Below are 25676 nucleotides of genomic sequence, written 5' to 3'. Positions count from 1 at the left end.
GTGAAGGTGATGCCATGAGGGAAAGATCTCATGTGTCTTTACAAATCGGTATAATCTAATCTGGAAATTTATACAGTGCAATGCCTTATTCATAGCCCTATTGCCTGTACCCGGTAGGGACCTTAATTCTGTCCAGTCCTAGCTGCTTCTGTCTCCCAGCATACCCCCAAACCCCTTCTCCCTCCAACTATCTGCTGCCAGTCTTCCCTCACTGCTACCCCTTCCTGAGTGACAGAGAAACTCTAAGCTCTAGCCCCTTCTCTTGGCCTCTGAAAGTTGCCTTGCCCAGGGCTTTGCTGCCTGTGTGAATGGCAGGCAGGGATGAGGAGTTATCACTTTCTGCGTATTTACTGAACATTCATCTAGTCACTGACCCCTTCGTTAATGCAGAGTTAAGGTTGCCCAGCGATATGTTGGGCCCTGGCAGAATGTCAAGTTCAGTAAAATTCAAACCTCTCAAAACTAGGAAATAGAGAGCTAATGTCCATGCCAATGGAACCTTAACTCTGCCCCCTGGAGCTGGCAACAGCCACGGGGCGTTCTCTGCCTGCACTCCAGCTGCACGCACTCTGTTAGGTGTGGCTGCACTGAAAGGTAGAGGCGTTAGTTAGAGCAACTTGGTGGACGTGTGATTGTGATATGAGAAGATCTGGGTCTGAGTCCCCCCCATGTGTGCGATGAAAGGAATGAGGTACATGTGTACCTTGAGCTTCCAGTCTGTATCATTTCTGCACTGAGCTGGGCATGTTGTCAGGAGGAAACAGGAGACTGCTTGCCATGAGAATGGTCAGCTGTGAGGTGGGATCTGAGAGCAGTGTGTGTGCTTAACGATGGGTAAGTGAATGTGGAATGTCAACTGGAACTTGTGTGAGTAAGGATGAGAGTTGTAAAACGGGGTGAAGAGGTGTTCAACTGACCAAGTGTGCGGCTGTTTCTGGGGAGCAGGCTCAGTGTCTGAGTGTAGAACAGGTGTCAGCAGCTCCTGTATAGTGCAGCTCACCTAAAACCAAATTCCGTCTTAGCAAAGATAAAGAGCTTTATTGTGTGCCCTAGTTGTCGTTTTCCCTCGTACTTTAGTGACAGGCACGATCTCAAATGGCCGTGTGCACATAGGTGTGTTGTAGGAGTAAAGAAAGGGTCACTGCTCCCATGGGTCAGAATTAGGATTACGCTGGTGTGTACCTTATCTCTGCATTTCCTGATTATTACAAGTTTGAGTTCTGCTGATCTTTCTTCTGGAGGGGCTCCGGGCAACCTTAAATCCTGAATTATCATTTTTTGGAAGTGAATTTCCTAGCTTTTTGCACAGAGCCATGTTGGCTGGAGGAGTTAGCAGCCCTATAGGCAGTTGCGGGTCTCGCACAAGTTTGCAATCAGAGGCACAGAGAAGTGCAATGACTTACCCAAGGGCACCCAGCAGGCCCGTGGCAGAGCCAGGAATAGTCCCTGTCCAGTGCTCTCTCCACGTAGTTGCTGGGTGATTCTGAAGTGCTGCTTCCCTCTCCTGTACCTTTTCTTATGGTGGAGTGGGAATGATGGTCATGCTTTCAAATGTCTCTCTCCTTCTCCACCTCCTCCTTCTGCCACCATTTCCAGCTCCACCTCCCCTTCTTGTTCATCCCCTCCAGCCCTCTCTGAGCACTGTAGGACCCAGTAGCTGTCAGCTGTCCTAGGCGCTGCACACACGTATTACAGGCAACAGCTCCATATGATCTGGTGCATGTCACCTTGGACCTGAGGTAGCCTGATCTGCACACTGAGCTGGGCCTCCTGCTCCAGTCATGCCCTAGCCCTCCTCCAAACAGGCCCCATCCCATATGCACTCTGGCCTGCCCCTCCACACCATACACGTGTAACATCTACCTTTAAACTATTCCTATTTTGGATTTGGGATGATTAAATTTGTGTTACCTTCAGCTCTTCCCCCCCACCACCCCAGTTTCAGTTGTTTGGTGGTGCCCCGATGGTTTTCCATTGACAGTTTGGGATGGAGCAAGGCTGGTTACTTGAGCACTGTTACCTTGCCAGCTGACTAGTGAGAAGTGATGACTCCCTCTTGGGTGGATGGGCCAATTCCGGGACCCGTTACCTCTCAGTGATTGATTTTCCATTCCAAGTCCATAAAATAGATTTCAGTATAAATGCTTTGTTCTGTACATATGACTCATACATTGATCTCTCAGTTATTATGAGTCTTGACCAGTTAAGACTTTCTGTAGACACCTCATATGATCATCCTCCAAGAGATGTGTTTGGTGTGATGGGTTTGTCATGTCTCAGGTGAGAGCTGCTGGCAAAGACGAAGTGACCCTTTGCCAAGGGATCTCTGTCTCACTGTCTGACTCCCGTAGGCCAGGAGAGGACAACTTTTTGCCAATGGCCTTCGGGACGGGTGCTGAGTTCACTGCAGTGCCCGTCGGCCCCTCTCCATTTCCCTTCCCGGTGTGCTGTCTGGGACGCTGCCTCACTTCCAACTTCCCAGGTGTGATGCAGCAGGGAGCAGGGTGGATTGACTGGGGAATGTCGTCTAGTTCTGCTAGGACTGTGTGCATGGGGGATGGGAGAGCAGGGGATGACTGCACTTGAGTGAGGATACCTGAGCCTGTAACTTGAGCTGGGAGGGGGTTGGACCCAGGTGACACCTTTCCCTGGGAAACTGGACAAAGACTGGAGGAGGAGCTGGGAGAAGGGGGAGTGAGACTGCGGGAGGGGGCTTTCAGTTTTGGGGCTGGCTGGTAAGATGCAGGGAACTCCAAGTCTGGGGTCTAAGCTCCTTGCCCCCCACCCTGAGGGACCTGGCTGAGGCGTCCTGCTTGTACTTACAAGCCCTGCTTGGAACTGTGTTCCTGTCATCTAATAAACCTTCTGTGTTACTGGCCGGCTGAGAGTCACGGTGAATCGCAGGAAGTGAGGATGCAGGGCCCTGACTCCCACACACTCCATGACAACTGCTGGCAGTGGTGGGATCTACTGCACCCCATGGACAGCGCTTCCTGAAGTAAGTGACTGAGGAGCAGTAAAATGAAGGGGGATGGACAAGGACCAGGTGTGCTGAAGGCTCAGAGAGGAGTGGTTTCGGCGGGGCGGTTAACCCTTGGGAGTGTGTGACCAGCTAGAAGGACTTTTGCAGTAACAGGGTCCCCCTGGGGTTGCAGCAAGCAGTCCCCAGGGCGGAGGAGTTTGCAGCTCAACCCCAGCAAAGAGGTGGTGACCTCGAGAAGGGCTGGCACCCTAGGGGTTCTCCCTGGAAACTGTGGGGAATGGCGAGCACACAAGCCTGTGAGTGGCCAGCAAGGAGATGTATAGCAAGCGCCTTAAGAGCGACCTGGTGGAGCTGTGCAAGCAGAGGGGGCTGCGCATTGGGAGGCTCACCAAAGAACAGCTGATTGCCCAGCTGGAGGCAGGAGATCACTCGAATGAACTGATCCCTGTCTCGGAGGGAAGCAGCTTGGCAGATGCAGCGCAGGCACCCGTGTCTGTCCCAGCGGAGAGTGAACAGGAGGTTACTGAGGGCTTCCTGAGACCCCTCCTACCTATGCCTAGGGGAAGGGCCAGGAGCAGCCCAGCGAATACTGAGGGCACTGTGACCTCTGCAGCCAGCAGGGGATCCTCCCGGCAGAGCTCTCCATCGCTGGACCTGAGGCGGCTGCAATGGGAGAAGGAGCTAAAACTGAGAGCTGGAGCTCAGGCAGCGGGAACTGCAGGAGCAGCGGGAAAGGCAGCGTCAGCATGAGCTGGAGGAGAAGAAGAGGCGACAGCATGAGCTGGAGTTGGCCAGGTTGAGGAGCAGCGAGCCCCTATCTGCGGTGAGTGATGGGGGACCCAGGGTGCCACGGAGCTTTGATAAGTGCCTTCTGGCCCAGCATAAGGAGGGGGAGGACATGGATGACTTACTTCCTGGATGCCTTTGAGATGGCCTGTGAGCTGCACCAGGTTGATCCTGGCAGCTGGTGGTCCCTCAGAAGTTGCGCCACAAGTTACTGTCCCTGGCCCATGACATCCCTCTCGCAGGGCACCAGGGAATCCGGCGCACCCGGCAGAGGTTGCTACAGAACTTTTACTGGCCTGGGGTCTTTACTACTGTCCAGCAATGTTGCCGATCTGTGACCCCTGCCAGAGGGTGGGGAAGGCCCTGGACAAGGGGAAAGCGGCTTGGAGACCTTTGCCCATCATAGAGGAGCCTTTCCAGAAGGTGGCCATGGACATAGTGGGACCTCTCAGCAAGACAACCCGGTCGGGGAAGAAATACATTCTGATGGTGGTAGATTTCGCCACCCGCTACCCCGAGGCAGTGCCCTTAGCTTCCATTGAAGCAGAGACTGTGGCAGATGTGCTGCTGACCATTTTCAGCCGAGTGGGGTTCCCCAAGGAAGTCTTGACAGACCAAGGCTCCAACTTCATGTCGGCCCTGCTCCAGTGCTTGTGGGAGAAATGTGGAGTCCGGCACAACTGGGCCTCCGCGTACCATTGGGGAAGGCCACTCCAAATGGAGAGTCAGTGGTGGAGTATGTCCTGACCTTCCGAGAGAGACTTGCTGAGTTCATGGGCCTGGCCAGAATCTGGCCAGAGCCCAGAAGAAGCAGAAGGCCTGGTATGATCGCACGGCCTGGGCCCGCACCTACGCCACCGGGGATCAGGTGATGGTTCTCATCCCTGTGAGGAAAAACAAACTACAGGCTGCCTGAGAAGGTCCCTTCAAGGTTGTCAAGCTGCTCAATGAGGTAAACTATGTGGTGGAGCTGTCAAACCGGGCGCATCAACGCCGGGTGTACCGTGTAAATATTATGAAGCCATATTATGACAAGGGGAATGGGGTGTTGGCCATGTGTGGACATTGGGAGGAGCAGGGAGATGACCCTTTAGTAGATCTATTCCCTGGAACAAAAGCTGGTTTTCCCCCCTGGAAACAATTTCCCTCTCTGATCGGCTAACCCCTGCCCAGCAAGCTGAGATCAGAGGGGTCCTGCATCTGTACTGACAGCTGTTTTCCAACCAGCCTGAACACACTAATCTGACTGTCCACCGGGTGCGGACAGGATTGCATTCCCCTATAAGATGCTCCCCCTTCCGCGTCACAGGGAAAACTGCTCAGAGCTTGGAAAGAGAGGTCAGGGACATGCTGGCTTTGGGGGTGATCCAGCCCTTGGGCCCCACCGGTGGTGCTGGTCCCCAAAAGGGACGGGTCGATCTGGTTCTGTGTGGACTATCGGAAGCTCAATGCCATCACTATATCTGATGCCTACCCCATGCCCGGGTCTGACAAGCTCCTAGACAAACTGGGAGGAGCTCGGTACCTTACCACCATAGACCTTACAAAGTGCTACTGGCAAGTGCCGCTGGAGGCAGATGCCAGGCTGAAATCGGCCTTTATCACCCCTCTGGGGCTCTGAGTTCCTGACCCTGCCTTTCGGCCTCAAGGGAGCGCCGGCCACCTTCCAGCGTCTGGTGGATCAGCTACTGAGGGGGATGGAGAGTTTTGCCGGGGCGTATATTGACAATATCTGTGTCTTTAGTCAGACCTGAGAGGACCATGTGTCCCAGGTTAGACAAGTGCTGGACTGACTCCAGAAGGCAGGGCTAACCGTAAAAGCTGAGATGTGCAAGGTGGGGATGGCAGAAGTATCTTACCTGGGCCATTGGGTGGGGAGCGGCTGCCTAAAGCCGGAACCAGCCAAAGTGGAGGTAATCAGAGACTGGCCCACTCCCCAAACCAAAAAGCAGGCCGAAGCCTTTATTGGGATGGCGGGGTACTAGTGAAGATTTGTGCCCCACTTTAGCACCACAGCCGCTCCCATTTCAGTTTTGGGGCTGGCTGGTAAGACGCAGGGAACCCCAAGTCTGGGGGCAAAGCTCCTTTGCCGCCCCTCCCCCCCCCCCCCCGGGACCTGGCTGAGGGGTCCTGGTTGTACTTACAAGCCCTGCTTGGAGCTGTGTTCCTGTCATCTAATAAACCTTCTGTGGCCAGGCCCAGGGAATGGCCCCCTATCAGCCCCATCCCTGATGTGGTGGGGAGACCCACTGGCAGCATTGCCTTTGAGGGTGCTGCTCCCTCCTGCTCCCACTCCCTCCCCTCCCCCTTTACTGCCACCACAGTGCCTGTCACCTTCACTTCCTGAGCGGTGACCCCCAGAATGTGTTTTGTTATCCCTTTCTCTCCCCCTCCCCCAGGGTCCGTTGTGCATCGTCTGTCACTCACCTCTGTCTCAGGAGATAAGGCAGGTCATTGGGTGCGGGTGATGCTCTTCTGGAGAGCCGTCATCACTGACCCTCTTTGAAGGTTGCCGGGATGCTGATGTGCACTGGAGGAGAACTGGGGCTTGACTGAGTCCATACTGCATTTGTCCCACCCGGTGTCACTGTAAAGCCTGCTCTGCATTGCTGCAAATTGCCCTTGGTGGCGTTGCGCCCATAAGTCCCTGTAACGCTGTCTTCAGTGACCCGAGAGCATGAGCACCAGCCTCAGGCAGACTGGTAAGAAGCAGGGAACAAACCCCAAATTGATTGTGAGGTCGATATGTAGATTTCACCAGCCAAGTATCCGGTGTAAAGGCTTCAGGCACTGTAACAGCATTAACGTGGAATCACAGACAGTCCCCTTGGGTCATCCCGTAGATCTCACCACGCAGCTGAGCTCACCCTTGTGACAGATGGTCCCTTTAACGTTATGAGTGTAATATAGTATCTCATTGAAAGGTGACAGGGCCAGAAAGAGTTAATTAGCTCACAGGCTGACATGACCTGTGGCCGAACTTTAGAGACTGGTTAGGAAGGTCTGTAAATGAATACAGCTTTGAAATGCAGCCTGCATTGTTAGAGATAGAAGGGTAGATGTTTGTTCAGGTCTTGTGATGTCAGCAAACAAGTCTTGTCTATTGCTATAGCTTTGATTCAAAGATCAAAAAGGGAGTATTAACATTTAGGAAAATACTTGAGTGATGGTCTATATATCGCTTTGAAGGTTGTGGTAACTTGTATCTGAACTGTTTAATGGATAAATGACCCTTTGCTATTTGCCATGATGTTTGTAAGAGGGCACATTAATTCTACTGTTTTCTCAAACCAAAAGGCTGCAGGAAATGTATAAAAACCTTGGGACACGATCCTTCTTCATCTCAGATCTGCTTTGGGTTTCAAGAGGGGGAAACCTTAAGCCATAAGGATTGAGATCCCCAGTCATTGACTGGAGTCACCCTGAATATGGACATCGGACTAGAACCGATGGACTGTTTCTAAAAGGACATTTGGCAACTACAAGCTCATCTTTGCTATGTATCTGGACCTCAAGAAGTTGAGCTCAAGTCTGTATGTATATTGATCTTTTAACAAACACTCTCTCTTTTCTTTTTTAATAAATTTTAGTTTAGTTAACAAGAATTGACTATAAGCATGTATTTTGGGTAAGATCTAAGTTATCATTGCACCTGGATATGGGGCTGATCCTTTGGGGTTGGAAGAACCTTTTCTTTGATATGATGAAATAAGATTTTCAGTAATCATCATCATATGTTTGACACGTGTGTCTGGATGGAGGCCTGAGGCTGGATACTTTAAGGGAACTATGTTGTTTGAACTTCTGAGTAACCAGGGAGGTACTATGGAAGCTGTCATGTGCTGGCTTGGTCTATCTAAGTATTGGAATATCCACCAGCTTTTGAGGTTTGTCTGCCCCGTTCTGTTTGCTGTTCACCCTAATTGCGGGACTTCAGCTGGCTCCCACAGGCAGCATCATCACACCCTTACGCCAGGGGTTCTCAACCTCCTTCTTTCTGAGGCCCCCCCCAACATGGTATAAAAACTCCCCAGCCGACGTGGGCCACAGTAACTGGTTTTCCACATACAAAAGCAAGGGCTGGCGTTAGGGGGTAGCAAGCAGGACAACTGCCTGGGGCCCTATGCCACAGGGGCCCCCACAAAGCTACATTGCTTAGGCTTTGGCTTCAGCCCCAGGTGGTGGGGCTCAGGGCCCTGGACTTCAGCCCCATGCGCTGGGATTTTAGCTTTCTGCCCTGGGCATCAGCGAGTCTAATGCTGGCCTTGCGTGGCAGCCCCCCTGAAACTTGCTCACTGCCCCACAGCGGGCCCCAGACCCGTGGTTGAGAACCACTGTCTTACGCCATGAATCACAGCAGTGTTCAGGTTACTGCCGGTCACTTCCTTAGGTCAACTGAATCTTAGACCTCACAACAAAGACAACGCTTGTAGCCAGTCCTGTAATAACCTGTATTAAGATTTATTTAAAAGGAAATGAGAGTTGTTTACAAAGTTAAAGCAGGTTAAAGCAGATGCAGACGTGTTACAGTCTTAAATTTCAAAAGGTAATAGAAGCTTCTCTAATAAGCAAGCTCTACATATTCTTTAGGACTAACCCAGGCTAAGGAGCTGGGGATCTCTTGCTTATGCCTAGAAACTTTGCCCCTCAGAGTCCAAGCAGCATACACATCAGTTCCTTCTGTAGGAGTTTTTTTTCGGTGCTTAACCACTCTGACAGTTAGGAAGTTTTTCCTAATGTCCAACCTAAACCGCCCTTTCTGCAATTTAAGCCGATTGCTTCTTGTCCTATCTGCAGAAGTTAAGAACAATTTTTCTCCTTCCTCCTTCTAACAAGCTTTTATGTACTTCAAAACTGTGATAATGCCCCTTCTCAGTCTTGTCTTCTACAGACTAAAAAACCCCCAATTTTTTCAATCTGCCCCCATGGGTCATGTTTTCTAGACCGTTAATCATTTTTCTTGCTCTTCTCTGCGCTTTCTCCAATTTCTCTGCATCTTTCCTGAAATGTGGCACCCCAGAACTGGACAGAGTACTCCAGTTGAGGCGTAATCAGTGCAGAGTAGAGAGGAAGGATTACTTCACGTGTCTTGCTTACAATACTCCTGCTAATACATTCCAGAATGTTGTTTGCTTTTTTTTGGAACAGTGTTACACTGTTAACTCATATTTAGCTTTTGATCCACTATGATCCTCAGATTCCTTTCCTCAGTACCCTTTCCTAGGTAGTCATTTCCCATTTTGAATGTGTGCAACTGATTGTTCCTTCCTAAGTGGAATACTTTGCATTTGTCCTTATTGAATTTCATCCTATTGACTTCAGACCATATCTCCGGTTTGTCCAGATCAATTTGAATTTTAATCCAATCCTCCAAAACACTTGCAACCCCTCCCACCTTGGTAATGCTCACAAACTTGATAAGTGTAAGAGAGACTCTGTTACTGCGAGGATTTCACCATGTCTCAGAGGGTTAAACCCTTGTGGGAGGGGGCTAGTCTTGTACTGGAATAAGGTCACTCTGTGCTTCTCAGTGTGGCAGAACCTAGAATGTCCATTAGCAGGGACAAATCCTGGGGGGAATTGTCTTGTGGAATGGACAAAACCCCTGTTTAATTCTGTCACATTGCCCTTCTCACCCTGGCAGGCTACAGAATAACATCCAGGTTTCACTCCAGATCATCCCGTCCTCCCAGGGGGAAGGAAATGGCTGCAATGGAGCTGGCTCAGATAAGGGATTATCAGGGAGCTGGTGGTGGGTTCTGCTTGGAGGGAGAGGAGCAGTAAATGCATAGGAGGGTGGGAGCTGCTAGAGGTGGTGGGAGGCAGGAAATATCTAGGGTGGAGAAAGGGAGGGCACAGGATGTGACAAACTTGCTGAGACTTGTGTAATCTAGGGTGTGATGGGTCGTCGGCTCCGGGGTGCAGTCTTGGCGGCTTCTGGGAACCACTGTGCCCTTTAACACTCAAGCTGGGCTGGCTCTTCTCACAGATAGAAGACATCAGCCAACTTCCCAGCTCCCCAGCCTTGCACACCTGCTATAGTATAAATCCAGAATTATACCATCTTATCGTGCACAGGGATCTGTATAATGTAAGCTCATTAATATAGTTCGCCTTGGCCTCGCTATGGGAAAGGTATGCACAACAAGCTTGTGCTAACCAAGCTGAGATTTTCCCCAGACACTTCTCTCAAAATACGCTGGTTAAGATAAAGCATAAAAGAAGTGTATTAACTACAGAAAGATAGATAGGTTTTAAGTGATTATATGTGATAGTAAACAAATCAAAGCAGATTACTTAGAAAATAACCAAAAACTCAAACATAGCCTAAGATAGATGATGGATAGAATTTGAATGAGCAGTTTCTCACCCTGACTGATGATACAAGCAGTCCATCAAATTTCCATACACAAGCTAGAAATCCCTTGACCTTGGGACCAGCACTTCTCCCAGTTCAGTCTTTGTTCCTCAGGTGTTTCCCAGAGTTCTCTTGTGTGGGGAAGAGGCCAAGAGATGATGTCACACCCCACCTTATGTTGCTTTTCCATAAGATGGAAACCCTTTTTTCCCAAACTTTGTTCCTAGTCCAGTGTGTGGGAAAACTACTGGGACCAAAATGCAGTTCAATGTCATGTGGTCCGTAAAGTCAGATACAAACATGATCCATGCACACAAATAGGATAATCACATTCAGCAAATTATAACTTTTCCAAAGACACTGCATGTGACCCATCTTGCACAAAATGCATCATCATGATGTCCTAATCATTTTATAATCGTACCACTGTGCTGAATGTGGGTGTAGTGTCAGGCAGGGCCTAATTCAAGGCAGAGGAGTTGGGAATGGAACATCCCTTCTTTATGGAACAGGAAATAATCCCCCAGCCAGGGCTGGGAAAACTTCCAGATTCCAGTCCTGGAGCCTGAATCTACTGAGACTTCATTAGTTACCACCACCCCCAATCTTTGTGGCAGCTGCAGACTTTATCAGTGATGATTTTATCTTTTCTTCCAGGTCATGAATAAGAATGTTAAATAGCACAGAGCCAAGAACCAATCCTTGTGGGAACCCCCTAGAAAGAAATCCACTCAACCATGGTTCCCCATTTACAATCACAGTTTTTAATGGATGCTGTGTTTATTTTGTATCTTTCTAGTTTTCTAGTCAAAATATTGTGCTGAACCAAGTCATATGCCTTACACAAGGGAGTACGTTACAGCAATACTATTAGTTGCAACCAAACTTTTGTTCTCATCCAATAAGTTAGTTTGATAGGATCTATTGTGTCTAAACCTTTGTTCGTGAGTACTAATTATATTACTCTCCTTTAATTCTTTATTAATGAAATCCAGTGTCGGCTGCTACATTCTCTTGCCCAGTATCTATGTCAGACTCTTGGATACAAGTTATCTGGACTCGGTGATTTAAACTTGTCTAACTTTAATAGCTGCTGTTTAACAGCCTTGTGAGTTATTGATGGAATGGAAAGAGTGTCATCATCAAGATCTTATGATATGAGTACATCATCTGTTTTTCTCCAAATCCAGGAGAGAAATATTTATTGAACACTTTTACCTCTTCTGCATTATTTTTGATAATTCTGCCATTTCCCTCTAGTAATTTACCACTACCACTGTTGGGATTAATTTTGTACTTAATGTACATGTAAAACTTCCTTCTTATTTTCATTGCTTGGTCATTGATTTCGGATAGCTTTCCTTACCAGTTTTCTACAGTTCTGATCTTCTAACTTATATTCTTTACTCTTGACTTCCCCTTTCTTCCATATATTTTATTTGGAGAGTGTTGGGATTCCTACTAGGGAGCCACCAGCAGGGCCCAGAGATAGGAGATGGGGCTATATCAAGCTCTGGCTAGTAGGTATGTGATAGATGTGAAGACCCTGCCTCCGTCTGTCAGTTGGGAGGCACAAATGTCTGTCTTTCTACTCTCTGATGCCTCCTGGCTGCTCTAAGCAAGGTGGGGGTGGAACTCCGTTAACATGTGCCCTACAAAGACCTTGTGAGCTTTCCAAGTTCAGGATTGTTCCCGGCAGATGTCACTCATGGCTTCTCACCTATCCTGACTGACAACTGGCAGCAGGTCCCTCCCCAGTCTTGCTTTCCCCTTAGAATTCTGGGGAGATGTGGACCCAGAACTGATCACATCTTTTCTCTCCTCTGAGGAAGGGTTTGGGGAAAATCAGCTCCTGATAGGTTTGATCTCTTCCGCATGCATTTTGGCTTGTTCATCCCTTTTTCCATTCCTCTCTCTGAGATTTCCTTTCATTCCAGTGCAGGGAGTGACCTATCTCTCAATTCTCTCTGTCCCCCATCAGGTGACAAGATGGTGAGTGAGAATGAGGAGGAGACACCCCAGCAGGAATATGCTGAGGAAGTAGAACCACATGGAACGTTATCAGAAGGATCCAAAGGGAATGGTTCCAGGAGTTGTGCACTCCCAGAAAAAGCAAAAGCCTGTGAGACTCAGCAGAGGCCAGAGGAAAACTTCAGTAGCCACACAGACCTTATTACACATGAGAGAATCAACTTGGAAGAGACACGCTACACATGCCATGAGTGTGGGAAAAGCTTCAATGGGACCTCTGACCTTCTCACACATCAGAAACTCCACAGTGGAGAGAGACCATTCATGTGCTCTGAGTGCGGGAAAAGCTTCAATAGGAGCTCCAGCCTCATCAGCCATCAGCAAATCCACACAGGAGAGATGCCCTACACATGCTCTGAGTGTGGGAAAAGCTTCAGTCACAGCTCTTCCCTCCTCACACATCAGAGAATCCACACAGGAGATATGCCCTACTCCTGCTCTGAGTGCGGGAAACGCTTCTATCGGAGCTCAACCCTTATCCGACATCAGCGAATCCACACAGGGGAGAGACCCTACACGTGCTCTGAGTGCGGGAAACGCTTCAATGATAGCTCATCCCTGATCACACATCAGAGAATCCACACGGGTGAGAAACCTTATGTGTGCTCTGAGTGCGGGAAAAGCTTCAATCAGAGCTCACACCTTATCATACATCGTAGAATCCACACAGGAGAGAAACCCTACACGTGCTCTGAGTGCGGGAAACGCTTCAGTGATAGCTCATCCCTTAGCACACATCAGAGAATCCACACGGGTGAGAAACCTTATGTGTGCTCTGAGTGCGGGAAACGCTTCAATCAGAGATCTGCCCTGACCACACATCAGAGAATCCACACAGGAGAGATGCCCTACACCTGCTCTGAGTGTGGGAAAAGCTTCAATGGGACCTCTGACCTTCTCACACATCAGAAACTCCACAGTGGACAGAGACCATTCATGTGCTCTGAGTGCGGGAAGAGCTTCAATAGAAGCTCTTCCCTTGTCACTCATTGGAGAATCCACACGGGTGAGAAACCTTATGGATGCTCTGAGTGTGGGAAACGCTTCAATGCGAGCTCACATGTAATCAGACATCGGAGAATCCACACAAGGCAGAAACCTTACGGATGCTCTGAGTGTGGGAAATGCTTCAGTCGGAGCTCAAACCTTATTAAACATCAGAAAATCCATATGAGAGAGAATTGTAATAAATGCCTTGACTAGGGCTGGCTAAAGATTTTTTTTTTTTAATCACATTTGCTAATTCCCACATAGTGATCTTTGCACCATCTTCACCATGGTTTCTCAGTTTCACCAGATGAGTGGCCTGCTTCTGCCTTTTCAGCTCACCCTTCTTTGGGGTCGGTCCTGTGATCTTTTCTGTCAGCTCCTTTCCTTCTGAATCATAGGTGTGTGTGTGTGTTCCTCCAGCCAGGAATGTTCATCATCTCCAGGTGGGAGAGAGAGGTTTGATCCCCACAAGCTACACTGAGGCAACAAAGTACCCGTGCCTTACATCCACTAGGGCTGTACATGGCATTGGCTGCTCAAGTGAGTGATCTTGGTGTGAAAAGACAATTATAGTGGTAGAGCAGAGGCAGCCCAGGTGCAGTGTTTGGCATTAACTTTCCCCTTGACCTGACCTAAACTCCATCACTTTTCCTAGTCTAAACAAACCCTGAGCATCACGGTTATATTGTTCCCCCATTTCAAAGCAATTGTTAGACATCAAGTTCCCCCTTGGGGAACAAATTGTTTCATTCCCAGTTGCTCTGATATTACTTCAGGTTGTGCTGGACAGCAGATATCTTTACTACCATTTTCCTCACTTAAAATATATTGGACTATAACAAAGGGCAGGGAAAAGGAAAAATGTCATTTCGTGCTCTGTAACAACAGAAGAACATAGGTTAAGGTGGAGGGATTCCCTTATTCCCCATCACCATCCCAGTCCTCCTGCTGTTGAATTGGTTAGGTCAATATTTTGTCTAAAGGGCTGGGAAGAGGATTCCTTAGTAAATGACTTGTAACTAGGCAAAATACCCATGCATTTGGCTCCCAAAGCAGTTCTGTCCAGGCTCTGAAGGAGGTCGCTCCTGAAGATATCTCCTTCCTAATCAGGTGCATGTTGCCTATTATTTGGGAAATGCAATCCCTATCTAGGTAGAGATGGGAAAAATGGAAGTGACATTTCTGTTCAGCTCACCCCTGGGAGATCCTGCAAATGTGTAGAAAATGAAATCCATGTTGAATGTGATAGAGCTGCAGAAAGACACCTATTGTTAATAGATACCTGACATTTGGTGTCTTACAGGGATTCTAAGCAGCACCTGAATTTAGTCCCTAATTTAAATCTGTGCCACCAGATTAAAGAAATAAAAGGGCATATTTGGGGGAGTTATACCTCACTATCGCTACTGATATGTTGTATGCTAGGTGAAGAATTCTACTCCAGGGAAGTGTAAAATTACTCCAAGGAAGGTCAAAGATATGACAAGAACTCAGGTAGAAATTGCACATACTAGTGATTGATTTTCACCCCAGAGATGGACGCTATGGTGACCTGTGGCCCAGGAAAACTATTTTTAGAACACTGCTCCCTAGTTAAGTGGCACTGATCACACTCCTAAAGGATGCCATGATTAAACTGGGCACAACTGTCTTTTACCGTTTGGATCCAAAGTTTCATGAAGCTTAGAGAGACTCTTAGAATCCTAGAAGATTAGGGTTGGAAGAGACCTCAAGAGGTCATCTAGTCTAACCCCCTGCTTAAAGCAGGACCAACACCAACTAAATCATCCCAGCCAGGGCTTTGTCAAGCTGGGCCTTAAAAACCTCTCAGGATGGCGATTTCACCACCTCCCTAGGGAACCCATTCCAGTGCTTCACCACCCTCCTAGTGAAATAGTGTTTGCTAATATCCAACTTAAACCTCCCCAACTGCAACTTGAGACCATTGGTCCTCAGTGGTGGCATATGACAGAACAAGAACATCCAAGCACCGTCCTCTCTGGAACACCCTTTCAGGTAGTTGAAGGCTGCTATCAGATCCCCCCTCACTCTTCTGCAGACTAAATAAACCCAGTTCCCTCAGCCACTCCTCGTAAGTCAGGTGCCCCAGCCCCCTGATCATTTTTGTTGCCCTCTGCTGGATTCTCTCCAATTTGTCCACATCCTTTCTGTAGTGGGGGACCCAAAACTGGACGCAGTACTCTCGATGTGGCTTCACCAGTGCCGAATAGATGGGAACAATCAATTCCCTCGGTCTGCTGGCAGTGCTCCTACTAATGCAGCCCAATATGCCATTAGTCTTCTTGGAAACAAGGGCACACTGCTGACTCTATACAGTGCTATAAAATCCCTTCTGGCCAGACGCAAAACCCTTTCACTTGTAAAGGGTTAAGAAGCTAAGATAACCTCGCTGGCACCTGACCACAACGACCAGTGGGGAGACAAGATACTTTCAAATCTGGAGGGGGGGAACAAAGGGTTTGTCTGTCTGTGTGATGCTTTTGCTGGGAACATATCAGGAATGCAGCCTCATAACTCCTTAAATTAGTAAATAATCTAGATAGAAATGTGTTAGATTTCCTTTTCTTTAATGGCTGGTAAAATAAGCTGTGGTGGATGGAATGTATATTCCTGTTTTTAAAGTAACAGCTGTGTTAGACTGTATTCGCAAAAAGAAAAGGAGGACTTGTGGCACCTTAAAGACTAACCAATTTATTTGAGCATAAGCTTTCGTGAGCTACACCACAGTATGCATCCGATGAAGTGAGCTGTAGCTCACGAAAGCTTATGCTCAAATAAATTGGTTAGTCTCTGAGGTGCCACAAGTACTCCTTTTCTTATTCCTGTTTTTGTATCTTTTTGTAACTTAAGGTTTTACCTAGAGTGATTTTCTATTGTGACAAAGTTCCAGCTCTACCTTGGTGGGTCTTGTGCTTATTGACGGATTTGCTCGCCTTGGAGCTTCATGGCAGCCCTCAGCTTGGCCGTTTTTCTGAATTCACAGTCCAGGTCGACTCCTCCTGTGTCTGACCAGGAGTTGGGAGGATTTGGGGGGAACCCGGGCCTGCCCTCTACTCCGTGTTCCAGCCCAGGGCCCTGTGGAATGCAGCTGTCTAGAGTGCCTCCTGGAACAGCTGTGCGACAGCTACAAATCCCTGGGCTACTTCCCCATGGCCTCCTCCCAACACCTTCTTTATCCTCACCATAGGACCTTCCTCCTGGTGTCTGACAATGCTTGTACTCCTCAGTCCTCCAACAGTCCACGTTCTCACTCTCAGCTCCTAGTGCCTCTTGCTCCCAGCTCCTCACACGCACACCAGAAACTGAAGTGAGCGCCTTTTTAAAACCCAGGTGCCCTGAATAGCTTGCCTTAATTGATTCTAGCAGCTTCTTGATTGGCGGCAGGTGTTCTAATCATCCTGTCTTAATTATCTCCAGAAGGTTCCTGATTGTTCTGGACCCTTCTCTGTTACCTTACCCAGGGAAAAGGGACCTACTTAGCCTGGGGCTAATACATCTGCCTTCTATTAGAGCTGGCCGAGCGAGCGCTGGTTGAGAAGCTGCCTGCCCGCGCGCCCCATCCCTTCCCTCCGCGCTCGGAGCCGCCCAGCACACGGTAACCATGTGTGATCAAAAGGCTGTGATCAAGAATGCGGATATGTCTGAAGAGATGCAGCAAGATTCAGTGGAGTGTGCCACTTAGGCCCTGGAGAAATAGAACATCGAGAAGGATATTGCAGCTCATATAAAGAAGGAGTTTGACAAGAACTACAACCCCACTTGGCACTGCATTGTGGGAAGGAACTTTGGCAGCTATGTGACTCACGAGTCTAAGCACTTCATCTATTTTCAAGTTGCTATTCTCCCCTTCAAATCTGGTTAGAGCACAGTCTGTGCTATCCAAACTTGCATCGGGTTCCAGGACTGCACACTAATTCTAAATAGAGACTGAAATCTTAAGCCTTCCCCAGGGAACACACCTTGCTCTTCAAGCCTTTTGTTGTGCTGGTAATGGACTGTACCAGTTTGTTTACATTGTGGCTATAAAAAATAGCAAAAAAAAAAAAAAAATTACTCTCCTATAGGAATCTGGCCCGACCCTGTAACACTATGTTTTGAATCGGATTACCCTGTAAGGTATTTACTATCCTGATTTTACAGAGGTGATTCTTTTACCTTTTCTTTAATTAAAATTCTTCTTTTAAGAACCTGATTGATTTTTCATTGTTCTTAAGATCCAAGCATTTGGGTCTGTGTTCACCTGTACAAATTGGTGAGGACTTTTATCAAGCCTTCCCCAGGAAAGGGGGTGCAGGGCTTGGGGGGATATTTTGGGGGAAGATGTCTCCAAGTGGGCTCTTTCCCTATTCTTTGTTTAACGCGCTTGGTGGTGGCAGCATAGGGTTCAAGGACAAGGCAAAGTTTGTACCTTGGGGAAGTTTTTAACCTAAGCTGGTAAGAATAAGTTTAGGGGGTCTTTCATGCAGGTCCCCACATCTGTACCCTAGAGTTCAGAGTGGGGAAGGAACCTTGACAGTGATGGATATGTGATGGTAGCTTTTCTGGATTGCTTTTTGGTTTGGTTTCATTTTTTTCATTTAAGTTTTGTTTTGTTTTTCCAACCAGTTCTTTTTATAGGTGTTGAGGCTCTTTTCCTTTTGAGCACAGCTGTTTAACCCTCAGGCCTGGCTTTGGAAACCTCCTCAGAACTGGCCTTGTGTTTCTTTCATTGTTGATATCTTTGGGGTTCACATCCACAGTACATACGGTTCAGAGCAACAGATACTTTGAGAAACCTGCTGGGTGAAGCAGGCCTTTTACAAACTGACATTGGCCCAAAGTCTGCCTCAATTCAGCAGGATTGGAACACATCTGTATCAAAGCAGTGGTTCACACCTGATTTGCCCAGTAACCTGGGGGGAAGGACTGGTAAGATAGGATAAGTAGGAATTGACCACAATAATGTTAAAGGTAAGGGTGACAGACCTTCACCTTGTAGGTCAACAAGCCTGTTCTTTTCATTCCCACTGAAGCATCTGGCACTATTCACTCTTAGGCTGCACACTTGTCTAGATGGACCATTGGTCTGACCCAGTATGACCAGTCTTGCATTCTTATGTAAGCTATCTATGGCCTTGTATACACTGGCTAGTTTCTGCACAGGAAAGGAGCTTTCTGTGTTGTAACTTCTGAGGTGTACACACCGCCAAGCCACTTAGTGCACAGAAACTGCGCAGTTGCAGCACTGTAAAAAAGCCACCCCGACGAGAGGCGTAGAGCTTTCTGCACCGGGGCTACAGCGCTGCTATTGGCCTCTGGGAGGGGTCCCACAATCCCTGTTCTTGCCTCTCTGGTCATTGGTTTGAACTCTACTGCACCGCCATCAAATGACCAACTGAGAACCCCACCCCTGAAATTCCTTGGGAAATTTGAAAGTCCCCTTCCGTTTGCTTGGTGACGCATGCAGTGGTCTCAGCGCATCTTTCCAGGTGACCAGGCCTGCTCCACGCCCCAGGCTGTCCCCAGCTTGGAGCAATGATGAGCTGCTGAACCTCATCGGCATTCGGGGAGAGGAGGCTGTCCAGTCCCAGCTGCGCTCCAGCCATAGGAATTATGATACCTATGGACAGATTTCACAATGCATCAGAGAAAGAGACCATGACCGGGGCACACTGCAGGCCAAAGTGAGGGAGCTGTGAAATGCCTACCACAAGAGCAGGAGGCAAACCACCACTCCAGTGATGCACTCATGAGCTGCTGGTATTACAAAGAGTTGGACGCGATACTCAGTTGTGACCTCATCTCCACTATGAAGCCTACTGTGAATACTTCTGTGACTTGTGTGCCAGTTGAGAGTGGACTGAGCCATTTTGGGGGTCTTGTGGCTCGTGTGTGCTTGCTTGGGGTCATCCAGTTAGTGATAAGTATGTGACTAGTGGCTGTGTTTTTAAATCACTGAATCAGTCATCTGTGTGTTGCAAACAATACTGCTTCTGTAAAATGTTGCATTTTGGCTTCACAGATAAGATGCTGGGAGCCCAGCCTCCTTCTTATCACCAGCTGAACAGCTACACCAATTTAGAAAGCAGCCCTGAAGAACTAAAGAGAACTTTCTGCATGACGTCATGATGCACTCCGCAGCCGAAAAACAAGAGTTGAAGGAGTGGCTGAACAGCGAGAAAAGGGACCGAAAGGAGAACGGGGTGCGCCAGAATGAAGCCATGGAGCAGCTCTTAATCTTTATGGAGTATCAAGCGGACACTCTCCAAGTGCTACTAGCACTGAAAACTGAGCAGCTCTGCTCCTGTTCTCCCCTGCAGCCACTGTGGCAAAACTCTTTCCCATGCGCGACCCACCCCTCCGCCCCGACAATGCCAACACACTCTTATCAACCTCCTGGCTACAATCTGTACCCGCTGCATTCCACTCCTTCCCCATGACAGTCCAGCCCTGCGGGTGCCCAGTACCCAGTGCACTCAACACGCGTCCCTCTTCAGTTTATTCCTGCTGAAGTACAGTGCCCACTTCACTGTACTTCAAAGGATAAGGTTGCATATGATACCTGGACATACACAAATCTTTAACGGTCCCAGGACCCCTCTTCCTCATGGGACCCTCCCTTCCCCCACTCCTCACAGTCCTGATTTTTGTTGTTGGTTGTTTGTCTCTCTCCTCCGGTTGTTGTTTTTTAATAAAAGAATAGTTGTGCTTTGAAAGCAACCTTTATTCCATTAATTAAAAGGAAATAGAGCCCTGCAAAGCAACAGGCAATTTTCTTAAGCCTTCATAGTGCATCGTCTGCACCAATCACAGTCACCTCCAAGCATTGCACACCCGTGCATAGCAACAAATGTTAGTGGCTTTCAGCTTCAAATTGCTGCCTCAAGCCATCCCTGATTCTTTTGGGCCCATGTTGTGCCCCTCTAATAGCCCTGGTCTCTGGCTGTTCAAATTCAGCCTCCAGGCACTGAGCCTCAGCGGTCCAGCTCTGAGTGAAGCTTTCACCCTTCCCTTCACAAATATTATGGTGCGTACAGCATGTGGCTATAAGCATAGGAATATTGTCATCAGCCAGGTCCCGCCTCCCGTATAGGCAGCACCAGAGGGCCTTTAAACAGCCGAAAGCACACTCACCAGTCATTCTGCACTTGCTCAGCCTGTTGAACAATTCCTTGCTGTTGTCAAGGTGTCCCATGTATGGCTTCATAAGCCACAGCATTAAGGGGTAGGTGGGGTTTCCCAGGATCACAATGGCAATTTCGACTTCCCCTACAGTGATCTTCTGATACCGGAAGAAAGTCCCTTCTTGCAGCTTCCTGAACAGGCCAGTGTTCCAAAAGATGCATGCACCTTTCTGGACCAGCCTTACTTAATGTCTGGAGGATCCTTAATGATCTGGAGGATGGCGTGGACTGCACCCTCAGCAAGTTTGCAGATGACACTAAACTGGGAGGAGAGGTAGATACGCTGGAGGGTAGGGATAGGATACAGAGGGCCCTAGACAAATTAGAGGATTGGGCCAAAAGAAATCTGATGAGGTTCAACAAGGACAAGTGCAGAGTCCTGCACTTAGGATGGAAGAATCCAATCCACCGCTACAGACTAGGGACCGAATGGCTCGGCAGCAGTGCGGCAGAAAAGGACCTAGGGGTTACAGTGGACGAGAAGCTGGATATGAGTCTACAGTGTGCCCTTGTTACCAAGAAGGCCAATGGCATTTTGGGATGTATAAGTAGGGGCATTGCCAGCAGATCGAGGGACGTGATCATTCCCCTCTATTCAACATTGGTGAGGCCTCATCTGGAGTACTGTATCCAGTTTTGGGCCCCACACTACAAGAAGGATGTGGAAAAATTGGAAAGAGTCCAGCGGAGGGCAACAAAAAGGATTAGGGGACTGGAACACATGAGTTATGAGGAGAGGCTGAGGGAACTGGGATTGTTTAGTCTGCGGAAGAGAAGAATGAGGGGGGATTTGATAGCTGCCTTCAACTACCTGAAAGGGGGTTCCAAAGAGGATGGATCTAGACTGTTCTCAGTGGTAGCAGATGACAGAACAAGGAGTAATGGTCTCAAGTTGCCGTGGGGGAGGTTTAGGTTGAATATTAGGAAAAACTTTTTCAGTAGGAGGGTGGTGAAACACTGGAATGCGTTACCTAGGGAGGTGGTGGAATCTCCTTCTTTAGAAGTTTTTAAGGCCCGGCTTGACAAAGCCCTGGCTGGGATGATTTAGTTGGGGTTGGTCCTGCTTTGAGCAGGGGGTTGGACTAGATGACCTCCAAAGGTCCCTTCCAACCCTGAAAATCTATGATTCTGTGAAATGCCCACGGTGATCCACAAGCACCTGGAGAACCATAGAGAAATACCCCTTCCTAACAATGTACTCGGTGGCTAGGTGGTCTGGTGCCAGAATTGGAATATGCGTGCCATCTATCGCCCCTCCGCAGTTAGGGAAGCCCATTTGTGCAAAGACATCCACAATGTCATGCATGTTGCCCAGGGTCAGTGTCTTTCAGAGCATGATGCAATTAATGGCGCTGCACACTTCCATCAACACGTGTCCAGTGGTCGACTTTCCCACGCCAAACTGGTTAGCGACTGCTCGCAGTCTGGAGTAGCCAGCTTCCAGTGTACAACTGCCATGCTCTTCTTCAATGACAGGGCAGCTCTCGTTCTCTTGTACTTGTGCTCCAGAGCTGGGGTGAGCTCATCACACAGTCCCATGAAGGTGGCTTTCCTCATCCAAAAGCTCTGCACCCACTGCTCATCATCCCACCACTAAGTGCTTGTTTGCCGAGCTGAAAAGCGGCGTTCCACTGTGGTCAGTACCTCCATGAATGCCGCAAGCAATCTCATGTGTAGCTATTTGAGTGGAGAGATCAATGTCGAACTCCTCTTGCCTTTGTAGTTTAAGGAATAACACTACTGCCACTCGTGACGTGTTAGTGAGAGTGAGCATCATCTTGGTCAACAGTGCGGGATCCATTCCTGCAGCCTGAAAGAGGCAGGGTGTGCAGTACACAAACCGTTGAAAGATGGTACCAAATGCAGATGGAAGCACAGGGATTACTGTGATGCGAAGCAATGCATCATGGGGCATTGGAACAGGACCCAGGATGCCCCGCTACCCCCTCTGCCTTCCCACAACTCTTAGCGGCAGAAAAGGAAGCGATGCTCAGTGCAATAGCTGCCCAGAGTGCACCGCTCTGAACACCTCTGCAAGTGCCACAAGTGTGAACACGCTATTGTGCAGGTAGCTGACAGTGTGAACACACAATAGCAGTTACCCTTCAGCGCTCTCTGAGGCGAGAGGGCGAGTTGAAGAATTAGCTACACAATAGTGAAATCTAAGTAGAAAACTGTAATTAGCTTTGAGGTTGTAGGCTAAATATAAGCAATAATTTAGTTTTGGTATTGAAATATTCAGCTGGCTAAATCTGGGTTGCATTGCCTGGGTAAAAGTCTCTGATTGGGGTTTTGGCATTACTAAGTATGCACCTGCCTTCTTGGGTTGCTCTTTTAGGATTTATAAGGGTTGATTTTCTGCTGTATTAATCTGATGATTTGATTAAATTGATGGCTTGATTCCAATGCAATATCCTCGTTAACTCACTGATTTACTGATTTGACCTGAACTTTATCACTGTATTGTTTAACCCTTAGCTGAGTGGTGTCCATAGTCATTTAGCCTTAGTGATGGGTGCTCTTGGATTTATTTGTTCATGTTAATAAAGCATGTAAGCGGGATATTGAGTCATTTCTTTCAATAAGCAACAGGGGCTGTAACTCCAGAGCTCAGGAGCAATCTACTCAGGGGTGATGCAGCAGAAAAGAGCTGGGCACTTCTTTCCCCACTTATTTCTCCTTATCCCCTTTGGGTCTCCCTCCCCCTGCCCTCTGGCAGGGAGACTTGGTCACTTCCCTGCTCCTAGGGGCGCTCACACTCCCGTAGCTGGATTGGCCCCTGTGAGTGCTAATAGGAGCGAGAGCCTGGTTGTGGGTCAGTCCCTGCAGCGGCTCTGGGACACACAGAGGCAGGAGGAGGAGCAGAGATGGGGCTACTTCCCACGTCAGAAAGCCCCTGGCCCAATGCATGCAGCAGCTGCAGCCTGGGTTGGGCTTGAAGGAGCCAGGAAGGGGCCCGGGGAGTGGGGGGCTGGTAGGAACGAGGGCAGGAAAAGAGTCGTGGGGCAGATCCCGGAGGCGGGGCTCTGTACGGTACAAGACACTACCGGTGCCGCTGGCTCCAGTGTGAGCTGGGAGCCCGGGCTGAGCTCCAGGCTGCTCCTGCGGCCCCCGTGGGGCTGGTCCAGGGACAGGCTTTCACTGAAGCACTTTCTGTGCCCATCTGGGGTGGGGACTTTCTCCAGCTGGACCCAGTCCCAGGCTCTGCCGCCCCTGGCCGGGAGCTGCAGGCACCAGGGGCCAGAGAGACCCCAGGGCCAGCACTGGGCGGGCAGGACAGAGACTCCGCACAAAGGCTCCGGGAGCAGCAGGTCTCGCAGCCCCTTTGGATCTGGTCCCGGGTGGGGAACGTGCCTGGGCGGGGCCCAGACAGTGATGGAGCCACTGCCCGCACGTGGCCTCAGGTGTCGTGTGAGAAACTGCCCCCTGTAGGAATTTGGTACTGAGGGTGCGCTGAGCACAGTAACATCTGCTGAAGTCACTTCCCTTCACCCTGCCCTGACTTGGAATCAGAGTCTGCGGACTATATACAGGGGTTAAAAAGGGGCAAGGGGGGAAATCAGCGGAGGGGGGTGGCCAGGATCTGAGGAGGGGGTGAAAATTGACTCGTAAGGTGGGTCAAGCAACTGGAGGCAGGGCTAGGATAGGGGCTGAGGGGCAAAATCCGGCATGGGGCGGGGAGGAGCTGCCAGACGGTGACAGAGGGCAAAACCCCAGCACAGAGAGGGGCAGAGGGGTAACAGTTACCTTGGTGGACTGAGACCCCAGTGTTTGCAAAAATGGGGGGGAAGGGGGCAGAGGGGCTTTTTTATTTCCCCTCCCACAGGCAGCATCTCTCAGGGTGGGCTTCCCAGGGCTGGGTTCTTAAAGGCACAGGCATCCCAATGCCCAGTCACTGCAGCGCCTCTCTGTCCGATGTTACCTACTGAGATGCCGTAGGAGACTTGATTCCGTGAAATACTTTACAGAAACACAGAACCCCTTGTCAGCGTGTCCGACTGCATAAAGTCTCGTAGCCGTTCACAAAATTTGTCTTCTCTGCTCCCGGGATTCCCTGAAATACTCTTATCACTTCATCATTTAGCTTTGTTACTGCGCAGATGCATGTCATTCTGCTATTTCATTTATAGTTTACCAACAAGTCCTCCTTGAAAATAGGCAGCAGTAAAGGACTTGCTATTTCCAGCAATGGCATCTGCGTTTCTAGCATTGCGCTTGCGATGGTTTTTACTGAGATTTCTAATTTGGCATTTTTAATTCTAACTTTTTCTTCTTTTTAGAGCAGAAGTTTATTCTGCTGGATCATCTGACTTCAGCCTGACTGAGTTTCTCGGCTGGTCTCAAAACCTTTTTTTAATTCAATCCACCAACGGTGATTGCCTTTTGCAACTGCCTCTTAATCCAGCCCTTAGTGTTTTTCCGCTGGCCATTGCTTGTGTGTAGAACTGGATTCACACGTATCCCATAAAGGCAGTATATCTCTCACGTCACATCCGTCTCCAAGGCAAAAATCTGTTTTCACTTTTGCTGAACATTAGAACGGCTGCAGTGGGTCAGACGAATACTCCGTCTAGTACAGTACCGTGTCCTCGGGCCGGGGCCAGCAGCAGGTGCTTCTGAGGGAATGAACACAACAGGCAATCACTGCGTGAACCGTCCTGGCAGTCGAGAGGTTTAGGGACACCCGGAGCATGGGGGTGCATCCCTGATTCTATCGGCTCATAGCTGATGCATCTATCCTGAGGAGTTGATCTAATTCTTTGTTGAACCCCTTTATAGTTTTGGCCTTCAAAACATAACACACATCTACAACCCCAAGAGGGCTTGCAAACCATAACAATTCTAAACACCTGAGTTATACACCCTGAAGTCAAGAAATTGTAATTAATACAGGATATTTTGTTCTTATGTGTCTCTTTGATCCTGAGTTTTTAGGGTGCCACAAAAGCTGGAGCTAAACACCTGAATGAAACTTGGTCTCCCCTCATCCTTTTCCTGTTACCTCTCCCAAACCTTTCGTAGACCGAAGGCCATATCTACAGTACAAGCCTATGTTAACTCAAGTTATGTCAGCATAGACTCGCTACGGTGACTTGTGCTATTGTAATAAATAAAATAGAACTGTAATGATGATAAATTACACCAGCATACAAGTATATTGAAGGCGAACCCTCAGGATATTAAGAATTTAAATTATCCTTCCCATGTCCCACTAAAATGAATCCAACCCACAGGTCACTTGGGCAGAAGTATCAATGTCAGGATGCTCCATTGTGAGCACAGTAAATGAAGAAGCAAAATAAATGATGTTTAAACAACCTTACTCTATTTTTTACACTCCTGT

The 25676-nt window shown here is 48.7% G+C and overlaps 1 protein-coding gene and 1 pseudogene across 5 annotated transcripts in view; both read left to right on the top strand.

Moving 5' to 3' along the window:
- Positions 1 to 13362, top strand: part of LOC311514100 (uncharacterized protein) — a 46047-nt gene extending 32685 nt beyond the window's left edge. For all 4 annotated transcript variants that reach the window (XM_084616462.1, XM_084616459.1, XM_084616461.1 and 1 more), the window contains one exon: positions 12109 to 13362. In XM_084616462.1, the coding sequence (XP_084472588.1) occupies positions 12109 to 13361 (1253 nt within the window). In that variant the 3' untranslated portion in view covers position 13362. The remainder of the gene's footprint in view (positions 1 to 12108) is intronic.
- A 2661-nt stretch (positions 13363 to 16023) lies between these two features.
- Positions 16024 to 22894, top strand: LOC311514144 (dynein light chain 1, cytoplasmic pseudogene; annotated as a pseudogene). The gene has a single exon. The product of its transcript is annotated as a dynein light chain 1, cytoplasmic pseudogene (transcript).
- The last annotated feature ends 2782 nt before the right edge of the window (positions 22895 to 25676 follow it).

Source organism: Lepidochelys olivacea (assembly GCF_965140295.1).
Source record: "Lepidochelys olivacea isolate rLepOli2 genome assembly, chromosome: 28".
In the NCBI taxonomy this organism is placed as follows: Eukaryota; Metazoa; Chordata; order Testudines; family Cheloniidae; genus Lepidochelys; species Lepidochelys olivacea.
The sequence above is the reverse complement of the archived record's forward strand: the minus strand, read 5'-3'. Positions and strand labels throughout refer to the sequence as shown.